The 27931-nt window shown below is 43.1% G+C and overlaps 1 protein-coding gene across 1 annotated transcript; it reads right to left on the bottom strand.

Annotated features, from left to right (window-relative positions):
* Nucleotides 1–53: 53 nt before the first annotated feature.
* On the bottom strand, nt 54–23840 carry LOC146555177 (uncharacterized). The gene is made up of 7 exons (XM_085252821.1): nt 23741–23840; nt 9072–10400; nt 5830–7370; nt 5312–5373; nt 3505–4066; nt 1889–2022; nt 54–478 (listed from the first exon to the last, which is right to left on the bottom strand). Exons 1-7 carry the CDS (start codon nt 23838–23840, stop codon nt 388–390), a joined length of 3819 nt encoding a protein of 1272 aa, XP_085108947.1. The 3' UTR covers nt 54–387.
* Nucleotides 23841–27931: the final 4091 nt, after the last annotated feature.

The raw sequence follows: 27931 nt of genomic DNA, 5'->3' as shown, positions 1-27931 counted from the left end.
TTACTAGTTTAAGAAATGCTGTCATTGAATCACATATAACAAAAATCCCAAGTAACTAGTTTGGTTGTCTATTTCTGTATGTATATTTCTGTTCCTATTATTGCACACTATTACATTTTTTCAAGACATTTGCATAATGAGTTTAATAAATATATAAATATATTTGTGGGTAAATATTAAATAGATATTACACTTTATAAGTCACAAGGGTAATTGTTTGTTAAATAGTTATCCATGCTAAGGTTTACCCAGACCCTTTTTCTTACATCTGAAGTGAATGGAACTTAAATCCCAACTAAACAGGAAAAGAAGAAGTAAACAGTAAGATAAAAAAATCATCCTTTCACAGTTGTAGTGTTTTTATGGTTTCCATCCATGATTTACCATTTAATAGATGGTAAAGACAAAGAGTGCCACTAATAGAGGGATTACATTAATTCTGACAGAGGATGCGTGACTTGTTGTCGTCGTGGATGTTATAGCTGTTGAAGGCATTTTAGTGGTTGTTGTTGCGGCTGTTGTCATGGTTGGAGCAGCTGTTGGTGGTGGTGGAGCAGCAGTTATTGTTGTTGTAGCAGCAGTTGTAGTTGTTCGAGCAGTTGTTGTTGTTGTTGTAGCAGCTGTTGTTGTGGTTGATGCCACGGTAGTTATGATTGGAGCAGTTGTTGTTTTGGTTGAAGTAGCTGTTGTTGTTGTTGTTGTTGTTGTTGGAGATGCAGCTGATGTTGTTGTTGTTGCCACTGTAGTTGTAATTGGAGCAGCTGTTGTCGTGGTTGTTGCCACGGTAGTTGTAATTGGAGCAGTTGTTGTTTTGGTTGAAGTAGCTGTTGTTGTTGTTGTTGTTGTTGTTGTTGGAGCAGCAGTTGTAGTGATTGGAGCAGCTGTTGTTGTGGTTGTAGCAGCTGTTGTTGTTGTTGTTGTTGTTGTCACTGTAGTTGTGATTGGAGCAGCTGTTGTCGTGGTTGGAACGGTTGTTGTTTGAGCAGCATTTATAGTTGTTGGAACAACTGTTGTTGTGATTGGAGTAGCAGTTGTAGTGGTTTGTGCAGAAGTTGTAGTGGTTGGAGCAGCAGTTGTTGTTGTTGGTGCCACAGTTGTTGTGGTTGGTGCCACAGTTGTTGTGGTTGTAGCAGCTGTTGTTGTGGTTGTAGCAGCTGTTGTTGTGGTTGGAGCAGCTGTTGTTGTGGTTTGAGCAGCTGTTGTTGTTGTTGAAGCAACAGTTGTTGGAGCAGCAGTTGTTGTTGTTCGAGCAGCTGTTGTTGTGGTTGGTGCCACAGGTGTTGTGGTTGTTGCCACAGTTGTTGTGGTTGGAGCGGCTGTTGTTGTGGTTGGAGCTGCAGTTGTAGTGGTTGGAGCAGCAGTTGTAGTGGTTGGAGCAGCTGTTGTTGTTGTTTGAGCAGCTGTGGTTGTTGTTGGAGCAGCAGTTGTACTGGTTGGAGCAGCTGTTGTTGTTGTTGGAGCAGCTGTTGTTGTTGTTGGTGCCACACTTGTTGTGGTTGTAGCAGCTGTTGTTGTGGTTGGTGCCACAGTTGTTGTGGTTAGAGCAGCTGTTGTTGTTGTTGTTGGAGCAGCTGTGGTGGTTGTTGGCGCAGCAGTTGTAGTGGTTGGAGCAACTGTTGTTGTTGTTGGAGCAGCTGTTGTTGTGGTTGGAGGAGCAGTTGTTGTTGGAGCAGCAGTTGTGGTTGTAGCAGCTGTTGTTGTGGTTGGTGCCGCAGTTGTTGTGGTTGGAGCAGCTGTTGTTGTGGTTGGAGCGGCTGTGGTTGTTGTTGGAGCAGCAGTTGTAGTGGTTGGAGCAGCTGTTGTTGTGGTTCGAGCAGCAGTTGTTGTGGTTGGAGCGGCTGTGGTTGTGGTTGGAGCAGCAGTTGTTGTGGTTTGAGCAGCAGTTGTTGTTGTTGAAGCAACTGTTGTTGGAGCAGCAGTTGTTGTTGTTGGAGCAGCTGTTGTTGTGGTTGGTGCCACAGTTGTTGTGGTTTGTGCCACAGTTGTTGTGGTTGGAGCGGCTGTTGTTGTGGTTGGAGCGCCTGTTGTTGTGGTTGGAGAAGCTCTTGTTGTGGTTGGAGCAGCAGTTGTTGTGGTTGGAGCTGCAGTTGTAGTGGTTGGAGCAGCAGTTGTAGTGGTTGGAGCTGCTGTTGTTGTTGTTTGAGCAGCTGCTGTTGTTGTTGGAGCAGCAGTTGTACTGGTCGGAGCAGCTGTTGTTGTTGTTGGAGCAGCAGTTGTTGTGGTTGGAGCAGCTGTGGTTGTTGTGGTTGTAGCAGCTGTTGTTGTGGTTGGAGCAGCTGTTGTTGTGGTTGGAGCAGCTGTTGTGGTTGTTGGAGCAGCTATTGTTGTGGTTGGAGCAGCTGTTGTTGTTGTTGGAGCAGCAGTTGTTGTGGTTGGAGCAGCTGTTGTTGTGGTTGGAGCAGCTGTGGTTGTTGTTGTTGGAGCAGCAGTTGTAGCAGATGGAGCAGCTGTTGTTGTTGTGGTTGGAGCGGCAGTTGTTGTGGTTGGTGCCGCAGTTGTTGTGGTTGGAGCAGCTGTGGTTGTTGTTGTTGGAGCAGCAGTTGTAGCAGTTGGAGCAGCTGTGGTTGTTGTGGTTGGAGCAGCTATGGTTGTGGTTGGAGCGGCAGTTGTTGTGGTTGGAACAGCTGTTGTTGTGGTTGGAGCGGCAGTTGTTGTGGTTGGTGCCGCAGTTGTTGTGGTTGGAGCAGCTGTTGTTGTGGTTGGAGCAGCTGTTGTTGTTGTGGTTGGAGCAGCTGTGGTTGTTGTGGTTGGAGAAACTGTTGTTGTGGTTGGAGCAGCTGTTGTTGTGGTTGGAGCAGCTGTTGTTGTGGTTAGAGCGGCAGTTGTTGTGGTTGTTGCCGCAGTTGTAGTGGTTGGAGCAGCTGTTGTTGTGGTTGGAGCAGCAGTTGTTGTTGTTGGAGCAGCAGTTGTAGCAGTTGGAGCAGCTGTGGTTGTTGTGGTTGGAGCAGCTATGGTTGTGGTTGGAGCGGCAGTTGTTGTGGTTGGAACAGCTGTTGTTGTGGTTGGAGCGGCAGTTGTTGTGGTTGGTGCCGCAGTTGTTGTGGTTGGAGCAGCTGTTGTTGTGGTTGGAGCAGCTGTTGTTGTTGTGGTTGGAGCAGCTGTGGTTGTTGTGGTTGGAGAAACTGTTTTTGTGGTTGGAGCAGCTGTTGTTGTGGTTGGAGCAGCTGTTGTTGTGGTTAGAGCGGCAGTTGTTGTGGTTGTTGCCGCAGTTGTAGTGGTTGGAGCAGCTGTTGTTGTGGTTGGAGCAGCAGTTGTTGTGGTTGGAGCTGCAGTTGTAGTGGTTGGAGCAGCTGTGGTTGTGGTTGCAGCGACAGTTGTTGTGGTTGGAGCAGCTGTTGTTGTGGTTGGAGCAGCTGTGGTTGTTGTTGGAGAAGCTGTGGTTGTGGTTGGAGCAGCTTTGGTTGTTGTGGTTGGAGCAGCTGTGGTTGTGGTTGGAGCAGCAGTTGTTGTTGTTGTAGCAGCTGTTGTTGTGGTTGTTGCCGCAGTTGTTGTGGTTGTAGCAGCTGTTGTTGTGGTTGGAGCGGCAGTTGTTGTGGTTGGTGCCGCAGTGGTTGTGGTTGGAGCAGCTGTTGTTGTGGTTGGAGCGGCAGTTGTTGTGGTTGGAGCAGCTGTTGTTGTGGTTAGAGCGGCAGTTGTTGTGGTTGTTGCCGCAGTTGTAGTGGTTGGAGCTGCAGTTGTTGTGGTTGGAGCGCCTGTTGTTGTGGTTGGAGCAGCTGTTGTTGTGGTTGGAGAAGCTGTGGTTGTTGTTGGAGCAGCTGTGGTTGTGGTTGGAGCTGCTGTGGTTGTTGTGGTTGGAGCAGCTGTGGTTGTGGTTGGAGCAGCAGTTGTTGTTGTTGTAGCAGCTGTTGTTGTGGTTGTTGCCGCAGTTGTTGTGGTTGGAGCGGCTGTTGTTGTGGTTGGAGCAGTTGTTGTTGTTGGAGTAGCAGTTGTTGTGGTTGGAGCAGCTGTTGTTGTGGTTGGAGCAGCTGTGGTTGTTGTTGTTGGAGCAGCAGTTGTAGCAGTTGGAGCAGCTGTGGTTGTTGTGGTTGGAGAAACTGTTGTTGTGGTTGGAGCGGCAGTTGTTGTGGTTGGAGCAGCTGTTGTTGTGGTTAGAGCGGCAGTTGTTGTGGTTGTTGCCGCAGTTGTAGTGGTTGGAGCAGCTGTTGTTGTGGTTGGAGCGGCAGTTGTTGTGGTTGGTGCCGCAGTTGTTGTGGTTGGAGCAGCTGTTGTTGTGGTTGCAGCGACAGTTGTTGTTGGAGCAGCTGTTGTTGTGGTTGGAGCAGCTGTTGTTGTGGTTGGAGCGCCTGTTGTTGTGGTTGGAGCAGCAGTTGTTGTGGTTGGAGCAGCTGTTGTTGTGGTTGAAGCAGCTGTGGTTGTTGTTGGAGCAGCTGTGGTTGTGGTTGGAGCAGCTGTTGTTGTGGTTGGAGCAGCTGTGGTTGTTGTTGGAGCAGCTGTGGTTGTGGTTGGAGCAGTTGTGGTTGTTGTTGGAGCAGCTGTGGTTGTGGTTGGAGCTGCTGTGGTTGTTGTGGTTGGAGCAGCTGTGGTTGTTGTTGCAGCAGCTGTGGTTGTGGTTGTTGCCGCAGTTGTAGTGGTTGGAGCTGCAGTTGTTGTGGTTGGAGCAGCTGTTGTTGTGGTTGGAGAAGCTGTGGTTGTTGTTGGAGCAGCTGTGGTTGTGGTTGGAGCTGATGTGGTTGTTGTGGTTGGAGCAGCTGTGGTTGTGGTTGGAGCAGCAGTTGTTGTTGTTGTAGCAGCTGTTGTTGTGGTTGTTGCCGCAGTTGTTGTGGTTGGAGCGGCTGTTGTTGTGGTTGGAGCAGTTGTTGTTGTGGTTGGAGCGCCTGTTGTTGTGGTTGGAGCAGCAGTTGTTGTGGTTGGAGCAGCTGTTGTTGTGGTTGGAGCAGCTGTGGTTGTTGTTGGAGCAGCTGTGGTTGTGGTTGGAGCAGCTGTTGTTGTGGTTGGAGCAGCTGTGGTTGTTGTTGGAGCAGCTGTGGTTGTGGTTGGAGCAGCTGTTGTTGTGGTTGGAGCAGCTGTGGTTGTTGTTGGAGCAGCTGTGGTTGTGGTTGGAGCTGCTGTGGTTGTTGTTGTTGGAGCAGCTGTGGATGTTGTTGGAGCAGCTGTGGTTGTGGTTGGAGCTGCTGTGGTTGTTGTGGTTGGAGCAGTTGTGGTTGTGGTTGGAGCAGTAGTTGTTGTTGTTGTAGCAGCTGTTGTTGTGGTTGTTGCCGCAGTTGTTGTGGTTGGAGCGGCTGTTGTTGTGGTTGGAGCAGTTGTTGTTGTTGGAGCAGCAGTTGTTGTTGTTGGAGCTGCAGTTGTAGCAGTTGTAGCAGCTGTGGTTGATGTGGTTGGAGCAGCTGTGGTTGTGGTTGGAGCGGCAGTTGTTGTTGTTGGAGCGGCAGTTGTTGTGGTTGGTGCCTCAGTTGTTGTGGTTGGAGCAGCTGTTGTTGTGGTTGGAGCAGCAATTGTTGTGGTTGGTGCCGCAGTTGTTGTGGTTGGAGCAGCTGTTGTTGTGGTTGGAGCGGCAGTTGTTGTGGTTGGTGCCGCAGTTGTTGTGGTTGGAGCAGCTGTTGTTGTGGTTGGAGCAGCTTTGGTTGTTGTGGTTGGAGCAGCTGTGGTTGTGGTTGGAGCAGCAGTTGTTGTTGTTGTAGCAGCTGTTGTTGTGGTTGTTGCCGCAGTTGTTGTGGTTGGAGCGGCTGTTGTTGTGGTTGGAGCAGTTGTTGTTGTTGGAGCAGCAGTCGTTGTGGTTGGAGCAACTGTTGTTGTGGTTGGAGCAGTTGTTGTTGGAGCAGCAGTCGTTGTGGTTGGAGCAACTGTTGTTGTGGTTGGAGCAGCAATCGTTGTTGTTGGAGCAGCAGTTGTTGTGGTTGGAGCAGCAGTTGTAGTGGTTGCAGCGGCTGTTGTTGTTGTTGGAGCAGCAGTTGTGGTTGGAACAGCTGTGGTTGTTGTTGGAGCGGCAGTTGTTGTGGTTGGAGCGGCTGTTGTTGTGGTTGGAGAAGCAGTTGTTGTGGTTGGAGCGGCTGTTGTTGTGGTTGGAGCGGCAGTTGTTGTGGTTGGAGCTGCAGTTTTAGTGGTTGGAGCGACAGTTGCAGTGGTTGGAGCGACAGTTGTTGTTGTTGGAGCAACTGTTGTTGTGGTTGGAGCTGCAGTTGTTGTGGTTGGAGCGCCTGTTGTTGTGGTTGGAGCAGCAGTTGTTGTGGTTGGAGCAGCAGTTGTTGTGGTTGGAGCAGCTGTGGTTGTTGTTGGAGCAGCTGTGGTTGTGGTTGGAGCTGCTGTGGTTGTGGTGGTTGGAGCAGCTGTGGTTGTGGTTGGAGCAGCAGTTGTTGTTGTTGTAGCAGCTGTTGTTGTGGTTGTTGCCGCAGTTGTTGTGGTTGGAGCGGCTGTTGTTGTGGTTGGAGCAGTTGTTGTTGTTGGAGCAGCAGTTGTTGTGGTTGGAGCGGCAGTTGTTGTGGTTGGAGCAGCTGTTGTTGTGGTTGGAGCGGCAGTTGTTGTGGTTGGAGCAGCTGTTGTTGTGGTTGGAGCGGCAGTTGTTGTGGTTGGTGCCGCAGTTGTTGTGGTTGGAGCAGCTGTTGTTGTTGTGGTTGGAGCAGCTTTGGTTGTTGTGGTTGGAGAAACTGTTGTTGTGGTTGGAGCGGCAGTTGTTGTGGTTGGAGCGGCTGTTGTTGTGGTTGGAGCGGCTGTTGTTGTGGTTGGAGCGGCTGTTGTTGTGGTTGGAGAAGCAGTTGTTGTGGTTGGAGCGGCTGTTGTTGTGGTTGGAGCGGCAGTTGTTGTGATTGGAGTAGCAGTTGTTGTGGTTGGAGCGGCAGTTGTTGTGGTCGGAGCAGCAGTTGTAGTGGTTGGAGCAACTGTTGTTGTGGTTGGAGCGGCAGTTGTTGTGGTTGGAGCGGCTGTTGTTGTGGTTGGAGCAGCTGTTGTTGTTGTTGGAGCGGTTGTTGTTGTGGTTGGAGCAACTGTTGTTGTTGTTAGAGCGGCTGTGGTTGTACTTGGAGCAGCTGTGGTTGTTGTGGTTGGAGCTGCTGTGGTTGTTGTGGTTGGAGCAGCTGTTGTTGTGGTTGGAGCAGCAGTTGTTGTGGTTGGAGCAGTTGTTGTTGTTGGAGCAGCAGTTGTTGTGGTTGGAGCAACTGTTGTTGTGGTTGGAGCAGCAGCTGTGGTTGTTGGAGCAGCAGTTGTTGTGGTTGGAGCAGCAGTTGTAGTGGTTGCAGCAGCTGTTGTTGTTGTTGGAGCAGCAGTTGTGGTTGGAGCAGCTGTGGTTGTTGTTAGAGCGGCAGTTGTTGTGGTTGGAGCTGCAGTTGTTGTGGTTGGAGCGGCAGTTGTTGTGGTTGGAGCAACTGTTGTTGTGGTTGGAGCGGCAGTTGTTGTGGTTGGAGCGGTTGTTGTAGTGGTTGCAGCAGCTGTTGTTGTTGTTGGAGCAGCAGTTGTGGTTGGAGCAGCTGTGGTTGTTGTTGGAGCGGCAGTTGTTGTGGTTGGAGCAGCTGTTGTTGTGGTTGGAGCAGCTGTTGTTGTGGTTGGAGCAGCAGCTGTGGTTGTTGTGGTTGGAGCAGCTGTTGTTGTGGTTGGAGCAGCAGTTGTTGTGATTGGAGCGGCTGTTGTTGTTGTTGGAGAAGCAGTTGTTGTGGTTGGAGCGGCTGTTGTTGTGGTTGGAGCAACTGTTGTTGTGGTTGGAGCGGCAATTGTTGTTGTTGGGGCAGCAGTTGCTGTGGTTGGAGCAGCTGTTGTTGTGGTTGGAGCGGCTGTTGTTGTGGTTGGAGCTGCAGTTGTTGTGGTTGGAGCGGCAGTTGTTGTGGTTGGAGCGGCTGTTGTTGTGGTTGGAGCAGCTGTTGTTGTTGTTGGAGCGGCAGTTGTTGTGGTTGGTGCCGCAGTTATAGTGGTTGAATCAACTGTTGTTGTGGTTGGAGCGGCAGTTGTTGTGGTTGGAGCAGCTGTGGTTGTTGTTGGAGCAGCTGTGGTTGTGGTTGGAGCAGCAGTTGTTGTTGTTGTTGTAGCAGCAGTTGTTGTGGTTGGAGCAACTGTCGTTGTTGTTGGAGAAGCAGTTGTTGTGGTTGGAGCGGCTGTCGTTGTGGTTGGAGCAACTGTTGTTGTGGTTGGAGCAGCAATTGTTGTTGTTGGGGCAGCTGTAGTTGTGGTTGGAGCAGCAGTTGTAGTGGTTGGTGCCGCGGTTGTTGTGGTTGGAGCAGCAGTTGTTGTGGTTGGAGCAGCAGTTGTTGTGGTTGGAGCAGCTGTGGTTGTTGTTGGAGCAGCTGTGGTTGTGGTTGGAGCTGCTGTGGTTGTGGTGGTTGGAGCAGCTGTGGTTGTGGTTGGAGCAGCAGTTGTTGTTGTTGTAGCAGCTGTTGTTGTGGTTGTTGCCGCAGTTGTTGTGGTTGGAGCGGCTGTTGTTGTGGTTGGAGCAGTTGTTGTTGTTGGAGCAGCAGTTGTTGCGGTTGGTGCCGCAGTTATAGTGGTTGAATCAACTGTTGTTGTGGTTGGAGCGGCAGTTGTTGTGGTTGGAGCAGCTGTGGTTGTTGTTGGAGCAGTTGTTGTTGTTGTTGTAGCAGCAGTTGTTGTGGTTGGAGCGGCAGTTGTTGTTGTTGTTGTAGCAGCAGTTGTTGTGGTTGGAGCAACTGTCGTTGTTGTTGGAGAAGCAGTTGTTGTGGTTGGAGCGGCTGTCGTTGTGGTTGGAGCAACTGTTGTTGTGGTTGGAGCAGCAATTGTTGTTGTTGGGGCAGCTGTAGTTGTGGTTGGAGCAGCAGTTGTAGTGGTTGGTGCCGCGGTTGTTGTGATTGGAGTAGCAGTTGTTGTGGTTGGAGCGGCAGTTGTTGTGGTCGGAGCAGCAGTTGTAGTGGTTGGAGCAACTGTTGTTGTGGTTGGAGCGGCAGTTGTTGTGGTTGGAGCGGCTGTTGTTGTGGTTGGAGCAGCTGTTGTTGTTGTTGGAGCGGTTGTTGTTGTGGTTGGAGCAACTGTTGTTGTTGTTAGAGCGGCTGTGGTTGTACTTGGAGCAGCTGTGGTTGTTGTGGTTGGAGCTGCTGTGGTTGTTGTGGTTGGAGCAGCTGTTGTTGTGGTTGGAGCAGCAGTTGTTGTGGTTGGAGCAGTTGTTGTTGTTGGAGCAGCAGTTGTTGTGGTTGGAGCAACTGTTGTTGTGGTTGGAGCAGCAGTTGTTGTGGTTGGAGCAACTGTTGTTGTGGTTGGAGCAGCAGCTGTGGTTGTTGGAGCAGCAGTTGTTGTGGTTGGAGCAGCAGTTGTAGTGGTTGGAGCAGCTGTTGTTGTTGTTGGAGCAGCAGTTGTGGTTGGAGCAGCTGTGGTTGTTGTTGGAGCGGCAGTTGTTGTGGTTGGAGCTGCAGTTGTTGTGGTTGGAGCGGCAGTTGTTGTGGTTGGAGCAACTGTTGTTGTGGTTGTAGCGGCAGTTGTTGTGGTTGGAGCGGTTGTTGTAGTGGTTGCAGCAGCTGTTGTTGTTGTTGGAGCAGCAGTTGTGGTTGGAGCAGCTGTGGTTGTTGTTGGAGCGGCAGTTGTTGTGGTTGGAGCAGCTGTTGTTGTGGTTGGAGCAGCTGTTGTTGTGGTTGGAGCAGCAGCTGTGGTTGTTGTGGTTGGAGCAGCTGTTGTTGTGGTTGGAGCAGCAGTTGTTGTGGTTGGAGCGGCTGTTGTTGTTGTTGGAGAAGCAGTTGTTGTGGTTGGAGCGGCTGTTGTTGTTGTTGGGGCAGCAGTTGCTGTGGTTGGAGCAGCTGTTGTTGTGGTTGGAGCAGCAGCTGTGGTTGTTGTGGTTGGAGCAGCTGTTGTTGTGGTTGGAGCAGCAGTTGTAGTGGTTGCAGCAGCAGTTGTTGTTGTTGGAGCAGCAGTTGTTGTGGTTGGAGCGGCTGTTGTTGTGGTTGGAGCGGCTGTTGTTGTGGTTGGAGAAGCAGTTGTTGTGGTTGGAGCGGCTGTTGTTGTGGTTGGAGCTGCAGTTGTTGTGGTTGGAGCGGCAGTTGTTGTGGTTGGAGCGGCTGTTGTTGTGGTTGGAGCTGCAGTTGTTGTGGTTGGAGCGGCAGTTGTTGTGGTTGGAGCGGCTGTTGTTGTGGTTGGAGCGGCTGTTGTTGTTGTTGGAGCGCCTGTTGTTGTGGTTGGAGAAGCAGTTGTTGTGGTTGGAGCGGCTGTTGTTGTGGTTGGAGCAGCTGTTGTTGTTGTTGGAGCGGCTGTTGTTGTGATTGGAGCAGCAGTTGTTGTGGTTGGAGCGGCAGTTGTTGTTGTTGGAGCGACTGTTGTTGTGGTTGGAGCTGCAGTTGTTGTGGTTGGAGCGGCAGTTGTTGTGGTTGGAGCGGCTGTTGTTGTTGTTGGAGCAGCTGTTGTTGTGGTTGGAGCTGCAGTTGTTGTGGTTGGAGCGGCAGTTGTTGTGGTTGGAGCGGCTGTTGTTGTGGTTGGAGCAGCTGTTGTTGTTGTTGGAGCGGCAGTTGTTGTGGTTGGTGCCGCAGTTATAGTGGTTGAATCAACTGTTGTTGTGGTTGGAGCGGCAGTTGTTGTGGTTGGAGCAGCTGTGGTTGTTGTTGGAGCAGCTGTGGTTGTGGTTGGAGCAGCAGTTGTTGTTGTTGTCGTAGCAGCAGTTGTTGTGGTTGGAGCAACTGTCGTTGTTGTTGGAGCGGCAGTTGTTGTGGTTGGAGCGGCTGTTGTTGTTGTTGGAGAAGCAGTTGTTGTGGTTGGAGCGGCTGTTGTTGTGGTTGGAGCAACTGTTGTTGTGGTTGGAGCAGCAATTGTTGTTGTTGGGGCAGCTGTGGTTGTGGTTGGAGCAGCAGTTGTAGTGGTTGCAGCAGCTGTTGTTGTTGTTGGAGCAGCAGTTGTGGTTGGAGCGGCTGTTGTTGTGGTTGGAGCGGCAGTTGTTGTGGTTGGAGCAGCAGTTGTTGTGGTTGGAGCAACTGTTGTTGTGGTTGGAGCAGCTGTTGTTGTTGTGGTGGTTGCCACTGTAGTTGTGGTTGGAGCAGCGGTGGTTGTGGTTGGTGCTGGAGTGGTCGAGGGTGAATTACAGGTTGGTCCTGTTGTTATCGTACCAATGCTCTTCATGAAAGGTAGAGATTTCAAGCTTGAGGCAGCTGCACACAGGTTTGTAGATGCACATCCGTAAGCTGGGAAAGTGCTGGTGCTGTCGGTCACTGCAGATGAAAAATGTTTGTCATGATGTCATTACATATCATATTTAAAGCATTAGTTAAGACATCTTAAAAAATAATTTTTCTGATATCCAGTGTTAAATCCTCCCAATTCTTTTATTCTTTGGGCTGAAGGAAGGACAATACTCGGTGTATAAATGTTCAATCAACAATGTTTTATTCCATACAATTCAACATGAGCACAAACCATCCGGATGGGGAGACATGCATGCAGAGGGGCACAGCAAATCTCAAAATGGTGGAGCGTTACCCAAAGCTTTTATAGCCTCTGTTGACCCCCACCTAGTCTCAAAAAGCCTAAACTTACATACTCTCTAACTCTCAGTGAGCCTGTATTATGACCTTGGCTCCCTGTCTTTCTGACATAGAGAAAGGTGGGGGTAGAACTTCTTTGGAATGTGGTCTGTCTCCTCCACTATCAGAAAACAAGGCCTTCTGCGCACAATATTCTCTTCTTAACTCAGCAGTATGACATGCAATGAAACAGTGTAAATCATTCACAGTAAATCAACAGTATAGGATAATATAGACATATCTAATAAATCTAATGATTTTCACAATTTCTTAATCCAGAGGTATAATGCAAATTAAAACTACATACTAATTATACTCTCTATAATATGGAGTAGGGTGTGGCTTACAGTAGTATAATGATTCACACAGTTCGATTATAGGGATAGGATAACATATGATAAAATAAGAATCTTACACCAGTAATATTCATTATTATGTTGGTTTAGTGCCTTTTGGTAAGTCATAAGTCATGGTAAATGGTAAAACAACTGATACATTTATTGTTGTCTTCTACTTTAATAAAGCCCCCAATTTAATTTTTCCACCAAGTCATATTTACCAGTTCAGACACACATTTACTTTTCCCTGCTCCAGTCTGTTGTCCCAAAATGTTTTAAGAGGGCCACCAGCATCCCTGTCCCAAGAAAAACTAATGTGAGCTGCCTAAATAACTATCACCCAGTAGCACTCACATCCATTGTGTGAGTGTTTTGAGCGCATAGTTAAAGCTCACATCACACCTTTACTCCCTGCTTCACTCGACCCCCTCCGTTTGCCTACAGGCCAAACAGATCTACAGACAACGCAATTGCATTCCACACTGCCCTCTCGCATTTGGACCAGAAAAACACATATGTGCGGATGCTGTTCATAGACTATAGCTCTGCCTTCAACACCATCATACCATCCAGACTCATCATGAAACTCCGTGACCTGAACATCAGCTCCTCCCTGTGCAGCTGGATCCTGGACTTCCTGACAGACAGACCTCAGGTGGTTCGGATCAGCAGCATCACCTAATCCACACTCACACTCAGCACAGATGCCTCCCAGGGATGCGTGCTTAGCCCCCTGCTTACACCCTGTTCACCCACGACTGTACACCAACACACAGCTCCAACACCATCATCAAATTTGCAGACGACACCACCATCATTGGCTGCATTTCTGATGGAGATGAGACAGCATACAGGGCAGGGGTGAGAGCCCTGACATCATGGTGCCATGACAACAACCTCCTGCTTAATGTCAGCAAAAACAAGGAGCTCATTGTGGATTACAGGAGACTACAGAGAAGAAGGCACACGCCCATTCACATCGAAGGAGCAGAGGTGGAAAGAGTCAGCTTCTTCAGATTCCTAGGCATCTACATTTGCAAGGATCTGAGTTGGTCACACCATGTTGGTGTGATCAACCAGCTGTCGTCATGGTGTAAGGCCAATAACCTCCTCCTCAACACTTCAAAAACCAAAGAACTCATAATAGACTTCAGAAGGAAAAAGGCAGAGACCCAACCACTATTCATTAATAGGGACTGTGTAGAAAGGGTGGCAAGCTTCCGCTTCCTGGGAGTCAACATAGAGGAGAACCTTTCCTGGAGTGCGAACACCTCCGAGCTGCTGAGAAAGGCCCAACAGAGACTGTACTTCCAGAGAATTCTCAGGAGGAATAACATCATACAGAGATTGCTGGTGTCCTTCTACAGAGCCACCATTGAGAGTGTTCTAACCTATTGCATATGCATCTGGTACACTAGCTGCACAGTGGCTCAGAGGAAAGCACTCCAAGGGATCATTAACACTGCCCAAAAGATCACTGGCTGCCCTCTCCCCACACTGGAAGATTTACACCCGCTGTCTTAAAAAAGCCCAAAACATCATAAAAGTTACCTCACATCCTGGCCACTCCCTGTTTGAACTGTTGCCCTCAGGCAGACGGTACAGAGCAATCAGTGTAAGGACTAATAGGCTCAAACAGCTTTTATCCAACTGCAATAACACGTCTGAATACTGCTACAAAAAACTGTCCATCACGCCACTCTTGTATTAATCTGTGCGCTGACTGAAGCATGTATGTGGGAATGTATGTGAATGTTTGTTGATACTTCTTATTAGCACTTTAAGTATTCTATTTATTTTATTATTGAATTTTATTGTTTTATTTATATTTTGATATTGTTAGGGTTGATGCATTGATTGGGAACCATTTTTAATTTTATTGTACCTGTGACAATGACAATAAAGATTCTGATATCTGACCATTACACACTCCCTACAATTACTAGACTTTACACACTGCCACTTTATATCCTCACTGCATACTTTTTGCACAACTCTAAATACGAAACTGTAAATTCTGAACAACTGTCTCAAATTCTGTTAATATTAATACTTTAGTTTTTTGTTATTTGTTATCTTTATTATTATCATTATTATTATTATTGCTGTTGTTGTGGTTATTTTCTTTTAAAATATAACTGCAGACTTATATATGTTCATATAAAGCTGAGGAGCACGAGCCAAAGAATTTCACTACAGGTAAATGTGGCTACACTGTTTATATGTACATGACAATAAAACTTGAAACTCAGACAGCAGTTTTACAGTTAGCCTTTTTTGTGCTCTCTAACTGTTGTGCGCAACACTTATAATGCATGAGGTTAATTTGATGTTCAGAATCTTTCATGTTGACATGTGAATTCTAACCAAAAAATGTATAAGAAGACAAACATGCCTGTGTAGTAGCCTGTGACAATCCAAACATGCACTCAGAGTATTATAATTAAAATGGTTTCCTTTTTTATGCACTAACACTCCTGTCACAGCAATTATTATTAAATATATTCTGTTACATTTTATTTAGAGCTTCTTATTATTTTTTAGTCAAAAGAAAATCATGACGCTACACTGTAGATCAACTGTAGAGTTGTGGGCATTGACCATCATTATTGGTTTGCAAATGGTTAGGGAAATGCTTTGTACCTATCTTCAATATCTTTCACATAAAGAGTAATCTAAAATCTGTTTGTGTTCTGTTTGCTGAAACTCAAAATCTCACTGCAGTGACCCGAGAACACCACTAAAGGGTGTAGTTGTTTGTTTAACATTTCTAATGCCACTGGTAAACATTTTTTAATCAGAGAGAAGAACAGAGCCTGATTTTCAGTCAATTTTTATAGTGACTTTCACGTTTATGAAAACATGTAGTTACAATTTCAGAAGCCACTGTGATTCCCTTTTAGTGAATAGTGTACCTACACTGGGTGTTCTATTTTCGTGCGGGGAATACTTGTTAACTAATACATATATATAATTTCATGAACTAATTATCAAATCCTGACCTTCATCTTCAAAGATTTAAGGTACAAAATAAAATGTCTTACACATACTGATGAAATGCTTCATAATGTTGCCACTGACTAATTTTTTTAAAAAAGAATATGTTTTGAATTTATTTTAGGTATAAAAGCCAATTTAAAGATGATCTTTGTTAAAGTATATATGATGAAGACTCACTCATTGATTGAAAGCATTGGTCCTCCACTCCCTGACACTGTATTGGAGTGTCGCACAGAGGGGTGGAACAAATGTTACATAGTCGGCCATTACTTGACTGAGGAGCAGGAGCTGTAAAAGAAAAGAGCATCATTTCATTTCAGAACTGAGAACATTTCAGCAAATATCAGAATATTGTTTCTTATTGCGTCTTTAATAAAACACTTATAGATTTGTACTTACCATCCAGAGTTTGTGAGTTGCAGTTATCTGTGTTGCAGCACGTGGCAGATGCAAGAGCACTTTGAACACCCATGTTAATTGAAAATATCTGAGAGCTCGTAACTGGACACAGGGAGGAAGATGCACATGCCTTGTAGATTTGTGTTGCCGTATTTCCAGATGAAGTAGCTGCAAATTCAAAGTGTATTTTATTAATGTTGATGGAAAGTACACATAATTTCAAAGTCATTGAAATTTACTGAAGTTTATTACATAAAATTTGATTTGATATACCTTTAGTCCCACAAGGGGAAATTTCATAATATGAAGAGAAGATTACCTAAAATAGTAGCTGTAACACACATGGTCTCTGAAGAACATGGAAGTAGTGCTGTGCTTGAACACGTCTGATCTGTGCAGGTTTGACACTCAAGGGCTCCAGCTGCAATCAGGAGAGAAACAATAAAAGGATTGAAGTTATAATGAAAAATGAAAGGTTTTAAAATACCCCAGTATACTGGCATAATTAAAGAATCGTTATCTCTTTGATTTCTTTACACTGTTACACAGATTGATAAAATGCAGTTAATCTCTTTAACATGTGTGTGTGTATAAATATTTTTAATAAAGTCGACGTGAAACACTACATTAAAGTTAATTTAAGGTTAATCTATTAAGGATAATTTACACCATGGAGGCCTGCTCTAAAAACCTTCCAACATTTAACAGTTTGTGAAACTATATTTAAAATGTTATAATTTTTATGGCATGTGTAGCACCACCTAGTGTGAGAAAAGAATCTACCGCAATATGAAATCTTAAGGTGGACTTTAACTGCCAGTTATCTCTGGGTTAAACCTGTTTTCCCAATCACAAACAGTTCACGTGATAACAGGTTGTGACATCCACATCACAAACTGAACAAAGTGTTAAGCCATCCATCAAGATGTCCACACTGAAAGAAATGTCCACTTCCCAGTTTTGCTCAGCATGAAGTAGAACTTATCCACTCAGTGAAATGATTTGGCGTAAGTAAAAGATTTCCACATCAGTTTGCCAAACAGATTCAGAAACAGAATTTATAAACTAAAACAAAATGTATGGCATATCTTTCTCAGAGCCTCTTGGGTTTTTTTGGTTTGGGTTTTTTTTTGTTTGCTTGTTTGCTTTTTAATTGGGTGTATCACACTCATTGATCGGTTTTCTCTACATATATGCTGACAGATATTTGGTTTCCTGATAATGCTTTGAGAGAAAACTTAGTTATGTTTGTGGTGTGATGCTCATGTAGTTACCTAATCTTGTAAACTGTTTGAATGTTCTTGGAAAAGGACATTTAATATCTATATAAAATAAACTTTAAGGTTTTATTTTTCTTTTATTGTAAAATTTAGACTTTAAATGTTTAAATTAAATCCTGAATGATAAGGAAAAGAGCAGTTACCTGTGCTGGAGAGTGCCCAAAGGACAATTAGAGCAGTCAGCTTCATTGTGATGAACAGGTCAGTTCTGCAGATTAGTTTCCTTGGACTGTGATACTAAATCTCAGGAGCACTCCCACACTTTATATACTGAACAGGTGAGCTCAGGATTGGGTGTGTTTACATTTTTACAGCATGAACATTCAGACATTCATCTCCTCTTTTGTCAAATCATTCTGCTAACGCACTTTACCACACCCTGTGTTCAATTGTGCATTTAAACAAAAAGGGTACGCAACAGCTTTTTAATTTCTAAATATAAATGAATGAGTACGATTTCCTATGATGCGTCACTGAGCCTTCATTTTCTCTTTTGCAATGTAAATTTTATTTTTATTTTCCGTGTTTTGCATTTCTTTATTCACTAAATTAATATGAGTCCATGATTACTTTTCATAGTTGTAAAAACCTGTAGAGTAAGGAATGAATAGTCATGGTGAGATCTTTTCTACATCACACTACATGAAATATTGCACAGCATTATTTTAGAAATCCCTCAACACCTTTTGAAGATTTAATGTACATTTATGTACAGTTTAACATACAGATGTATTTATTCCTCACTACTATTTTCTAAAGGCTTAGTACAGCAAACAAAGTTTTGGCTATAATGGCACTAGCCATGGATGCTTGTCTGTCCCGCTGTAGTTAGTGTAAACCCATAATCAATGCAAGTTTTTCACTGGAGCTACAAACAGTCAAAGCTTATATGCAAACACACATCCTATGTCTATAACTTACAGAGACAGTGTGAAATCAAGTTTCAATTATGCTCTTAATTTATCATGATGCTTTTCCCCCCTCATGATTAAATGCACTGCTATTCTTGTTGTTGTGATGCGACACCATTGTTTCAAGCATTTTGACTTTATAGAGCCACTGTGATCTGCAAATTATAATGCAGATGTAATATCACTGGACTCATGGCTCACTTGTACTTTTGTTGTTCCTGCTAATCTGTGATGTTGATAAACCAGGACAGAGGTGTAAAACTACTCCAGCAGCAGATGTGGCAGCAGTTTCTCTTTGAGTATCACATTATTATTTGAAGGAACTGCACTTTTACTCCATTGCTGTAGTTAAATATATTTTAGCTCAAACATTTCTGTTTTATTTTTCATAAACTGAAAAGTATATTTTGCACTTTGTTCATTTTGCTAATAACATGTTACTTTGACAGTTTGCACACATCACCAAGTACAGATGATACTGTGACTCTAATAAAAGCTTAAAATATTTGAAAGTATTTAGTGTAATAAGTTAAATAATAGCAAACACGGGAATTGTTATTCTCACAGCACAGTTCTGCTTTCTGATGACATTGCTGCACCCTCTCTTGTTGAGGTATAATCTATTTATATCTTAATAATAGCATGGTGGAAATCAAACATAAGATATTCTTTGTATCGGGTCTGCGTGTGTGTCACAGGCACAGAGAGTAGTTTTATTGAACTAACTTGTCTTTTCAGCAAACCATTTCTCCATATCCATGCATAAAAAACCAAAGGGAAATGTCTGCCAAAATACAAATATTAATGAAACCATGTTAATGTGCTACATAATAAAGTCTGAATATTACAATATGACAGCTGGGCAAAAAGACCCCAACAAACAAACAAATAAAAAATGCGTGCACACACAAACAATGTTGTCATGGTCCTTGGGTCTTTTCCTGAATTCCTCCTCTCATCCCGCATGGTTCTGCTGGAGGATGTTTCCTGTTAAAAGCGAGTTTTTCCTTCCCACTGTTGCCAAAGCGCTTGCTCATAGGGTCATATGATTGTTGAGGTTTTCTGTGTTATATTATTGTAGGGTCGATCTTACAATATAAAGTGCCTTGACATGACTGTCGTTGTGGTTTGGTGCTGTATAAAAAAATTGAATCAAATTGAATTGAAACCTTTTTTTGTTAATAGGTTATTACTCGCTCCCTCAGCGACCCTACCTGGTCTGCTCATTTCTTTGAGATGTTAGTTTGGGCTCCTCCTGGCAGAACACTGTACATTACTGAAGTGAACTTGCTGGGTCTTTGCATCTAAATTACACCACACTGCTAGCAGATCACCCTGTGAATACTTCACCATAATAATTTGACCTGTGCAGGATAACTGCTCCATAGTCTATACATTAAATCTTATTTTCTTTTATTTACCTGCTGGATAGTTACTGAGTGTAACGCCTTTCCTCCACTTTGTTTAACGACTGAAGTAGAATTTCCTCTATCGATCACTTTATCCCAATCAACTCTAATTAGAAGTTAAAATAATGATCATTCTAAAGAAATTATAAGTCTGTCCCGTATTCAGTAAGTGAAAATAAAATGAACAATAAAAGGTGAATCAAATGGACCATTACGGCAAGGCTGGGATGGTCAATTTGGTGAAGTAAATCCGTTGGGCACCTTTCTTTGCCTTTAGACAACAATTCTGATGGCAAAAGAGCCTAACGGGACAGGCAAAAAAAAAAAAAAAGAAAAAAAAAGAAATTATAATTAACCTTTGACTGGAAAAGTATAAGTGTAGCTTGAATTGGAAAATAACCACTACCTACTTTCTAGGAATCATTTTCCTAGTGAGGAATTTTTTTTAAACTTTTTAAATACATAAAGAAAAGTGCTGTTTTTTGTTTGTTGGTTTGTTTTTACTCTCTTTATGTGTTTAATGTCTATCTGCATTGTAACCTATACAGACATAGTAATTTCTATGTCTGTATAGGTTCTCAGTCATCCAGGTGATGGTAATATTTGTAGAAATAGTAGACTTTATTACTGCAGTTAAATAGGCAAACATACAATACGTAGCACTGGGAGTGGCATTCTGTCAGGACAAGTAAGGCAAGCAGGACGGAAAACAAAACATGAGGAAACAATTTTTAGGTTTCAGGAAATGGAATTAGAAGCGTTTCCTTTCTTGCCACCGCAAGTGCCTGTCTCTTGATATAGAAAATTTAAATAGTCCTTTTTTGCCTTTTCCTCTTCATTACTCTATTTTGTTTTCTCTGTTACTCTGTGTTCTAAATTATACACTTTAATGGTTACTTTATAAATTATATAATATATAATTATATGCTGAACAGACTGGGTGTGTTTACATTTTTTAAATTCCAAACTTGCAGTTCGCTCTTTTGCAAAATCATGACGTAAGTACAGGTCCCACACCCTTTTAATCCAGCGTTTAATACTGTCAAAACAAAAAAGGGTAAACAGTTACGTTCATTTCTAAAATGAAATGAATGAAATTGTCTCCTGTTGTGCGTCATTTAGGTCTGTCATCTGCATTTGAATTGTGTATGAATTTCAGGTTGTGTTTTTATTTTTGTTTGACCCTAAACGCCTGTTTAAGGGGTTCTTATTTTCTTCAACCAGTGATGAATAGTGTCATAGCAACAAACACTTTTTCCCCACTTCTGTGTAATTTGTTACAGTAAATGTAAATGTTACTATGAAATGATCAGACAAAAGAGGGTTTTCAGGGAATGCTGTCACATGTTATGTTTCTATGGCATACATGAAAGGGTGAACAAGGATAAGACTCAAACTTCAAATCAATTAGAATTCTGTCTGGTTCTATGGCTGATTAATAAGCTGGAGTGGCATAATATGGCTCATGTCTTTCCTCCTTGGCATTTTTGTTTTAACACACAGAGTGCATTTAGAAGTACCTCCTTTTCCTAACCTGACCTTTACCTGACAAATCTTCAAGGTTGGGTAGGGGAATCATTAAGGACTTAGGGGAAAAAAGAGGAGGGTTCTACGAATGATATTACACAAGCCTTCAAACAATTTAATGTCAGATGCCTGCCTAATTGAAACTACAATGTGCAAAAGACTGACAACAAAATACACATCTTACTTTATCCCATGTCCTTATTGTTATATTTTAGGCAGGCAATGTACCTGAGAATGTCATTTACAAAGCTGGCGATACAGTTAAATTAATGTCTAAATTCAATGACAAAAAAAGCAGCGTATGTTTTATGCCTGATGTCATTAAGATAGCTGCTTCTAGGTAAAATTAAGTTATGCCTGTGATGTCAAAACGTTAGCTCTATCCTAAAATTCTTCACTTGAACCTTACGCTGAGCGTTTATACCCAAGCCCCACTCATTTCTGTTCCTCAGAAATACAGTTTTGAAACAGAGAGTAGTTTTATTGAACTAACTTGTCTTTTCAGCAAACCATTTCTCCATATCCATGCATAAAAAACCAAAGGGAAATGTCTGCCAAAATACAAATATTAATGAAACCATGTTAATGTGCTACATAATAAAGTCTGAATATTACAATATGACAGCTGGGCAAAAAGACCCCAACAAACAAACAAATAAAAAATGCGTGCACACACAAACAATGTTGTCATGGTCCTTGGGTCTTTTCCTGAATTCCTCCTCTCATCCCGCATGGTTCTGCTGGAGGATGTTTCCTGTTAAAAGCGAGTTTTTCCATCCCACTGTTGCCAAAGCGCTTGCTCATAGGGTCATATGCTTGTTGAGGTTTTCTGTGTTATATTATTGTAGGGTCGATCTTACAATATAAAGTGCCTTGACATGACTGTCGTTGTGGTTTGGTGCTGTATAAAAAAATTGAATCAAATTGAATTGAAACCTTTTTTTGTTAATAGGTTATTACTCGCTCTCTCAGCGACCCTACCTGGTCTGCTCATTTCTTTGAGATGTTAGTTTGGGCTCCTCCTGGCAGAACACTGTACATTACTGAAGTGAACTTGCTGGGTCTTTGCATCTAAATTATACCACACTGCTAGTAGATCACCCTGTGAATACTTCACCATAATAATTTGACCTGTGCAGGATAACTGCTCCATAGTCTATACATTAAATCTTATTTTCTTTTATTTACCTGCTGGATAGATAACTTTTTAAATACATAAAGAAAAGTGCTGTTTTTTGTTTGTTGATTTGTTTTTACTCTCTTTATGTGTTTAATGTCTATCTGCATTGTAACTTACGCAGACATAGTAATTTCTATGTCTGTATAGGTTCTCAGTCATCCAGGTGATGGTAATATTTGTAGAAATAGTAGACTTTATTACTGCAGTTAAATAGGCAAACATACAATACGTAGCACTGGGAGTGGCATTCTGTCAGGACAAGTAAGGCAAGCAGGACGGAAAACAAAACATGAGGAAACAATTTTTAGGTTTCAGGAAATGGAATTAGAAGCGTTTCCTTTCTTGCCACCGCAAGTGCCTGTCTCTTGATATAGAAAATTTAAATAGTCCTTTTTTGCCTTTTCCTCTTCATTACTCTATTTTGTTTTCTCTGTTACTCTGTGTTCTAAATTATACACTTTAATGGTTACTTTATAAATTATATAATATATAATTATATGCTGAACAGACTGGGTGTGTTTACATTTTTTAAATTCCAAACTTGCAGTTCGCTCTTTTGCAAAATCATGACGTAAGTACAGGTCCCACACCCTTTTAATCCAGCATTTAATACTGTCAAAACAAAAAAGGGTAAACAGTTACGTTCATTTCTAAAATTAAATGAATGACAATTGTTTCCTGTTGTGCGTCATTTAGGCCTGTCATCTGCATTTGAATTGTGTATGAATTTCAGGTTGTGTTTTTATTTTTGTTTGACCCTAAACGCCTGTTTAAGGGGTTCTTATTTTCTTCAACCAGTGATGAATAGTGTCATAGCAACAAACACTTTTTCCCCACTTCTGTGTAATTTGTTACAGTAAATGTAAATGTTACTATGAAATGATCAGACAAAAGAGGGTTTTCAGAGAATGCTGTCACATGTTATGTTTCTATGGCATACATGAAAGGGTGAACAAGGATAAGACTCAAACTTCAAATCAATTAGAATTCTGTCTGGTTCTATGGCTGATTAATAAGCTGGAGTGGCATAATATGGCTCATGTCTTTCCTCCTTGGCATTTTTGTTTTAAAAAAAATATCAGCACAGTCTACAGCATGGATATAGACATTTTGCTTATGTTTTATTCCAGAAGAGAATGAGACTGTGATGGTAAACTGCATCCAGGACAAAAATTGCTGCATTATGCTCCTAACAAAACTTCAGCTCTTTGCAAGTACCTGCACAAACAGCACGCTAATGCTAAGTTAGCCAAAGCCCCAGAATAATGTTAAACCTGAGCTAATCCCAACACCAGCCCAACAGCCAGACCCAAAACTTCAACAGTTAACAAATGCAGCGAGTCAGGCTTTTGCCTCTGTTTCTACCTATTCTTGTTTTTTTTTAAGTTTCTTTGTGTTGGTTTGCATTTTTGCTTTGTTCCATCTGTGTTCTTATGTCAATACAAAAAGAAAGGTCCTATTTATTGCCTCATTAGAATAGTTTTTTTATTTGTGCGTGGGACTGTGTTCTGTCTGCTTATTTTGGTAAATGGCAATTATGAGAGAATGTGTTTAACGTCATTTTACAGAGAAACATGAAAGTAATGTAAGGAGTAGTATAACAAATTACTTTTGCCTGGGAGTAATTAAGAAAAGTACTGCATTACTTTTAAGAAAAGTGTACTGTGTAATATGTGTAAATAATTCCTTTTTGAGTAATGACCCTAAAACTGATCACAGGAGTGACGGGGAATACTTCCGTCAAACCTTTGACCATAGAGCATGCAGTTCAAAATGTCTTTATTGCTGCTTGGTATTGATGGTAACTCTCAAAGTGGAGCCAATGATAACCTAATGAGATTCTATAAGAGAATTGAATTCATAGTTGATATTGATAATGGAATCGGAATTGGTAAATTCTTATCAATTCCCTTATCATTGATTCTTATCAAATTAATTACTCAGAATTGCTAAGTAATTTGAACTAACTAACTAACTAATCCAATGTCCAGTTCTATAAGCTTTGCACTTTGCAAGTAGGTAACCTACACAATACTAGGTTACAGTACAATATGGTATACAGTAATAACATGACTTACTTAAACTTTGTTTCAGAGAGTTATGGAATTGGAGGCCAACCAGGCCCCTCATGAATTCATATACATCGATGAGGCAGGATTCAATCTGGCCAAAAGGCGTCGACGTGGACGAAATGTAATTGGAAAAAGGGCCACAGTTGATGTGCCAGGACAGAGAGGGGCAAACATTACCATGTGTGCAGCAATTGCAAATGCAGGATTACTCCTTCACAGATGTCAGGTTGGACCCTATAATACAGAGCGCTTGCTTGCCTTTCTCAATGATCTCCACCAGCGCCTGGTTCCAGAGCAGGGTCAGGAGGGTGAAAACATGAGGACCTTTGTAATTACCTGGGACAATGTGGCTTTCCATCACTCGCAAGCAATAACAACATGGTTTGAAGTCCACCCAAGACTGGTAAGTCTCTTCCTTCCACCCTATTCACCTTTCCTCAACCCCATAGAGGAGTTCTTTTCTGCATGGAGGTGGAAGGTTTATGACCATCAGCCACATGACCAGATGTCCCTCCTTGAAGCCATGGATGCTGGCTCCAGGGACATCACAGTTGACGATTGCCAAGGGTGGATCCGACATACCAGGCGGTTTTATCCCAGGTGCATCGACTTGGATAACATCAGATGTGATGTTGATGAAAACATGTGGCCTAACCCTGAAGATCGCAGAGATTAGATGCAAATTTTTTGCCTTTTTTTAGCCCCCCTCCCCCTACCCCCCTTTTTATCTTGGCTTTTTGCTGTTGTTTTTTTGTTCAGAATGCTCTTGTGTGTTTCATGGATATTTTGTTCACTGTAAGCAATACTGTAAAACTTTCTCTGTCCTATCATACTGTGTTTCTACTGTACCTCCTGTAGTAAACAGTAAAGAAACATAAACTTGTTTGCTTTTTACTGGAATGCTTTTGAATGTGAACATTACTGTACATGTGGACATACAGTTACCAACCAAGACATTTCTGGTGTCAAAATGGTGGATTGCATGTTTCGCATGCAAATACCTGTAAAACTGAAACATAAAAGTCTATGCAGTTTTTGTAATGTCAATAATAGCCAGTATTTTGAAACCTGGTGTACTTTGATTGACTGCATGTACCTTGTGAAGTGAAAACAAGTGTTATTCTTTGACAGACTAATTTCATTTTGAGTCAGATTTATAGTGTTTTTGTACAGTTAGTGTGTGCAGAGAAAGATGTGTTCTATTTTGAAATGAAGAGTTAATATATATTTAACAAAATGTATTTTTGAGAAGAAAATTATCCATTTGGCCAATTGTGTTTTGTAGGTGTGAGTCTGTGTTAAGGGTTTAGAAAAAATATCTGAAGTATGGGTAGGCGCTTGTTAGCGATTGAAAAAAACTGTAAAATGTGGGACCTTATTTGAGAAAACTCAAGAAAATAAGTGACATTCATATTATATTATAGAAACCAAAAATATTGTCATAGCTTGTTTTTTGTCTCCTATACTTCTCATCAATGAGAATGTTGCACAAATAAGTCCATCCTTATGTCAGATATATTATATCTTCATTACTGTCACAGTTGGTTGTTTTCTTGCTTTGTTTTTTGGTGTTATTGGTGGCACTAGTTTTAGAAGTGCTGTCCTGAATAGTTATATCATTTAATTTTTCTTTTTTAGGAATAGAACACTGGTGATATATTAAGTTATGACAAACATTTTCCAGATCACTAGTTATGGGTACAGTATATAGATGTTTATTTGTACTCATAGCATTGCATACTACTACATTTATTTAACACATTTAAACAATGACTCTAATAAATAGATAAATAAATATATTTGTATTTAAAACATTATGTAAACAATTACATTTTTAAAGTCACTTGGAAAAGGATAATAGTGTCTTAAATATTTCTCCACTTTTACCGAGACACTTAAATATGATAAGATGTAAGAAAAACCCAACTATACAAGACAAGTAGAAGTAAACGGGTTGTGTCATGATCCTGGGTCCTTTTGACCCAGCGTTTTGTGTTTTCTCTTCTTGCGATTTTGGTTCTGTTCTTCCTCTGTTTAGTGTTTACTCTGTTTTGCCCGTGTGTTCCTGTATCTAGTCCGCATTTCTTAGTTTGTGTCCTTTCATGTGTAAGTTCCTGTTTTATTGTGAAGGTCTGCGTCTTATGTGAATGTTTTCAGTTTGCCTCCCTAGTCTCGTCACGTTAATCACTCCCAGTTGTGTTCCCCACCGGTGTGTAATCTCCCTGTGTTCTCTGAGTGTATTTAAGTTGTGTCTTCTGTCATGGTACTTGCTGGTTTGTCTGTGTTGTTTCCCCTCGGTCTCCCTGCATCTCTCCATGTGTATTTCCCCGGACCTCCCTGCATCTTTGTTTCTGGTTTGTTTTGTTAGTTTTACCCAGTTTTGGTTCTAGTTTCATGTTCCCAGTGCCTTTGTTGTTTGTATTTCCTTCGTTAATAAATACTCACCTGCACCAGAGCTGCCGCGTCCTGATCCTAAATAATTCCACACGGCTTGCCCTGGCAAACCGTGACAGGTTGTGTATCAATAGGTCCTTTCACAATTTTTTAGGGGTCTCGTGGGTTTCCATGCGTGATTTTCCTTTTATTAATAGAGGATAAAGAGAAGGACTCCAAAAACAGAAGAAATTACATTCATTTTAATAGAAGATGCATTGCTTGTTGTTATTGAAGCAGTGGTCATTGTTGGTGCAGCAGTTTTGGTGGTTTGTGCAGCTATTGTTGTAATTGATGCAGCTGTTGTTGTGGTTGGTGTAGTAGTTGTCATGGTTGAAACAGTTGTTATTGTGGTTGAAGCAAGTGTTGTGGTGGTTGGTGCAACAGTGGTCGAGGTAGGAGAAACTGTTGTTGTGGTGGTAGGTAAAGCTGTTGTTGTAATGGTTGGTTTACCAGTGGTTGTGGTTGGGGAAGCTGTTGTTGTGGTGGTGGTTGGTGTTAAATGGTAAATGGTAAATGGCCTGTATTTATATAGCGCTTTACTAGTCTCTAAGGACCCCAAAGCGCTTTACATATCCAGTCATCCACCCATTCACACACAGATTCACACACTAGTGATGGTAAGCTACACTCAACAAAAATATAAACGCAACACCTTTGTTACTGCTCCCATTCCCCATGGGATGGACGTAGAGACCTAAAATTCATTCCAGATACACAATATAACCATCCCTCCCAAACAGTGGTCACAAATCAGTCCAAATGTGTGGTAGTGGGCACATCTGCTATATTGAGATAATCCATCCCACCTCACAGGTGTGCCACATCAGGATGCTGATCTGACACCATGAGTAGTGCACAGGTGTACCTCAGACTGCCCACAACAAAAGGCCACCCTGGAATGTGCAGTTTTGTCTCACAGCAAAATGCCACAGATGCCACAAGCAATGAGGGAGCGTGCAATTGGCATGCTGACAGCAGGAATGGAAATGATTATCTGCCTCTTAACTCTTATTGTGTTGCTTGTCCTTTATATATAAAATCTTAATTAGTTTAACTTTTCTGTTCCCTGGTCATGTCAGTTTAACTCTGTGCGCCATGCTTTTCGGCCAGGTTTCACGGACTCTGTGTGCACTACGTCTCGGACTACATCCTGTACGACTGTGTGTAGTGTTGTTTCACATCCAGCTCATCCAGACGCTGCTTGTGTGAGTTCTCCTGTACCTGTGGCTGCTCTTGAACTCACTCTTTCTAAAACTGCTAATTATGTCATGGACAACTTAAGTACAGCAGGATTGCGAGAACCAGCCCACCATAAGTCTCTGTTTACTGAAACTGTGTTTGGCTCCACCAACTTGGTTCACCCAGTGACTGTTACTGTTCCTGTGCTTCGCTCTCCACCTCCAGTTCCTGTACCCAGGGCAGCGCAGGCCCAGCTTTCCCTCGCACCCGTATCAGTTCCTCGGGAGAGGGTGGCTGAGGTCCAGCTGGTCCCTGCTTCTGTCCCCAGTCTGGCAAAGGCTCCGTTCATCCCGGCACCCGTACCTGCTCCTCGGGTGGGGCTGATGGACACCCAGCCTTTGCCTGCTCCTGTCCCGGTTCCCCGGGTGAGGTCAGCCGTGACCCTGCCGACTCCTGCACCCGTCTCAGTTCCTCGGGTGGGAGCGACAGAGGTCCAACTAGCTCCTGCACCTACACCGGCCCCCAGGGTAAAGGCAGCCAGAGCCCAGCTCGTCCCTGCACCCGTATCTGTTTCTCGGGTGGGGATGACTGGTGTTCGGCCAGGCCCAGCACCCGTTCCTGTCCCTCGGAGGAGAGCAGCCAAGAGTCAGTCATCTGTTCAGTCACCAGTTCAACTACCTGCTGTTCCACCATCACGACAACCACAACTACAACTTGCACTCCTGTCCTCAGCACAGTCATTGGCTCAGTTATCAGCCCAGTTCCCTGTTTGGTCACCAGCTCAGTCTCTAGTTCAGTTAGCTCAGTCACCAGCCGAGTTAATCGCTCAGCAAC

Source organism: Mchenga conophoros, linkage group LG17 (assembly GCF_057382185.1).
Source record: "Mchenga conophoros isolate Kocher_MC1m ecotype Shallow Benthic linkage group LG17, M_conophoros_male_GT1.1, whole genome shotgun sequence".
Taxonomy (NCBI): Eukaryota; Metazoa; Chordata; class Actinopteri; order Cichliformes; family Cichlidae; genus Mchenga; species Mchenga conophoros.
Note: the sequence above shows the minus strand (reverse complement) of the source record. Positions and strands in the feature narration are given on the sequence as shown.

Excerpts from the sequence above, each read along its gene's own strand:
- LOC146555177 (XM_085252821.1), bottom strand. The coding sequence starts at position 23,840 with ATGGAAAGCCACATTGTCCCAGGTAATTACAAAGGTCCTCATGTTTTC. Across the intron at positions 10,401-23,740 it reads GGTGGAGATCATTGAGAAAG|TTGATTCAACCACTATAACT; the intron begins GCAAGCAAGCGC and ends CCACAACAACAG. Across the intron at positions 7,371-9,071 it reads TGCTCCAACCACAACAACAG|CAACAACAACAGCTGCTGCA; the intron begins TTGCTCCAACCA and ends CTGCTGCTCCAA.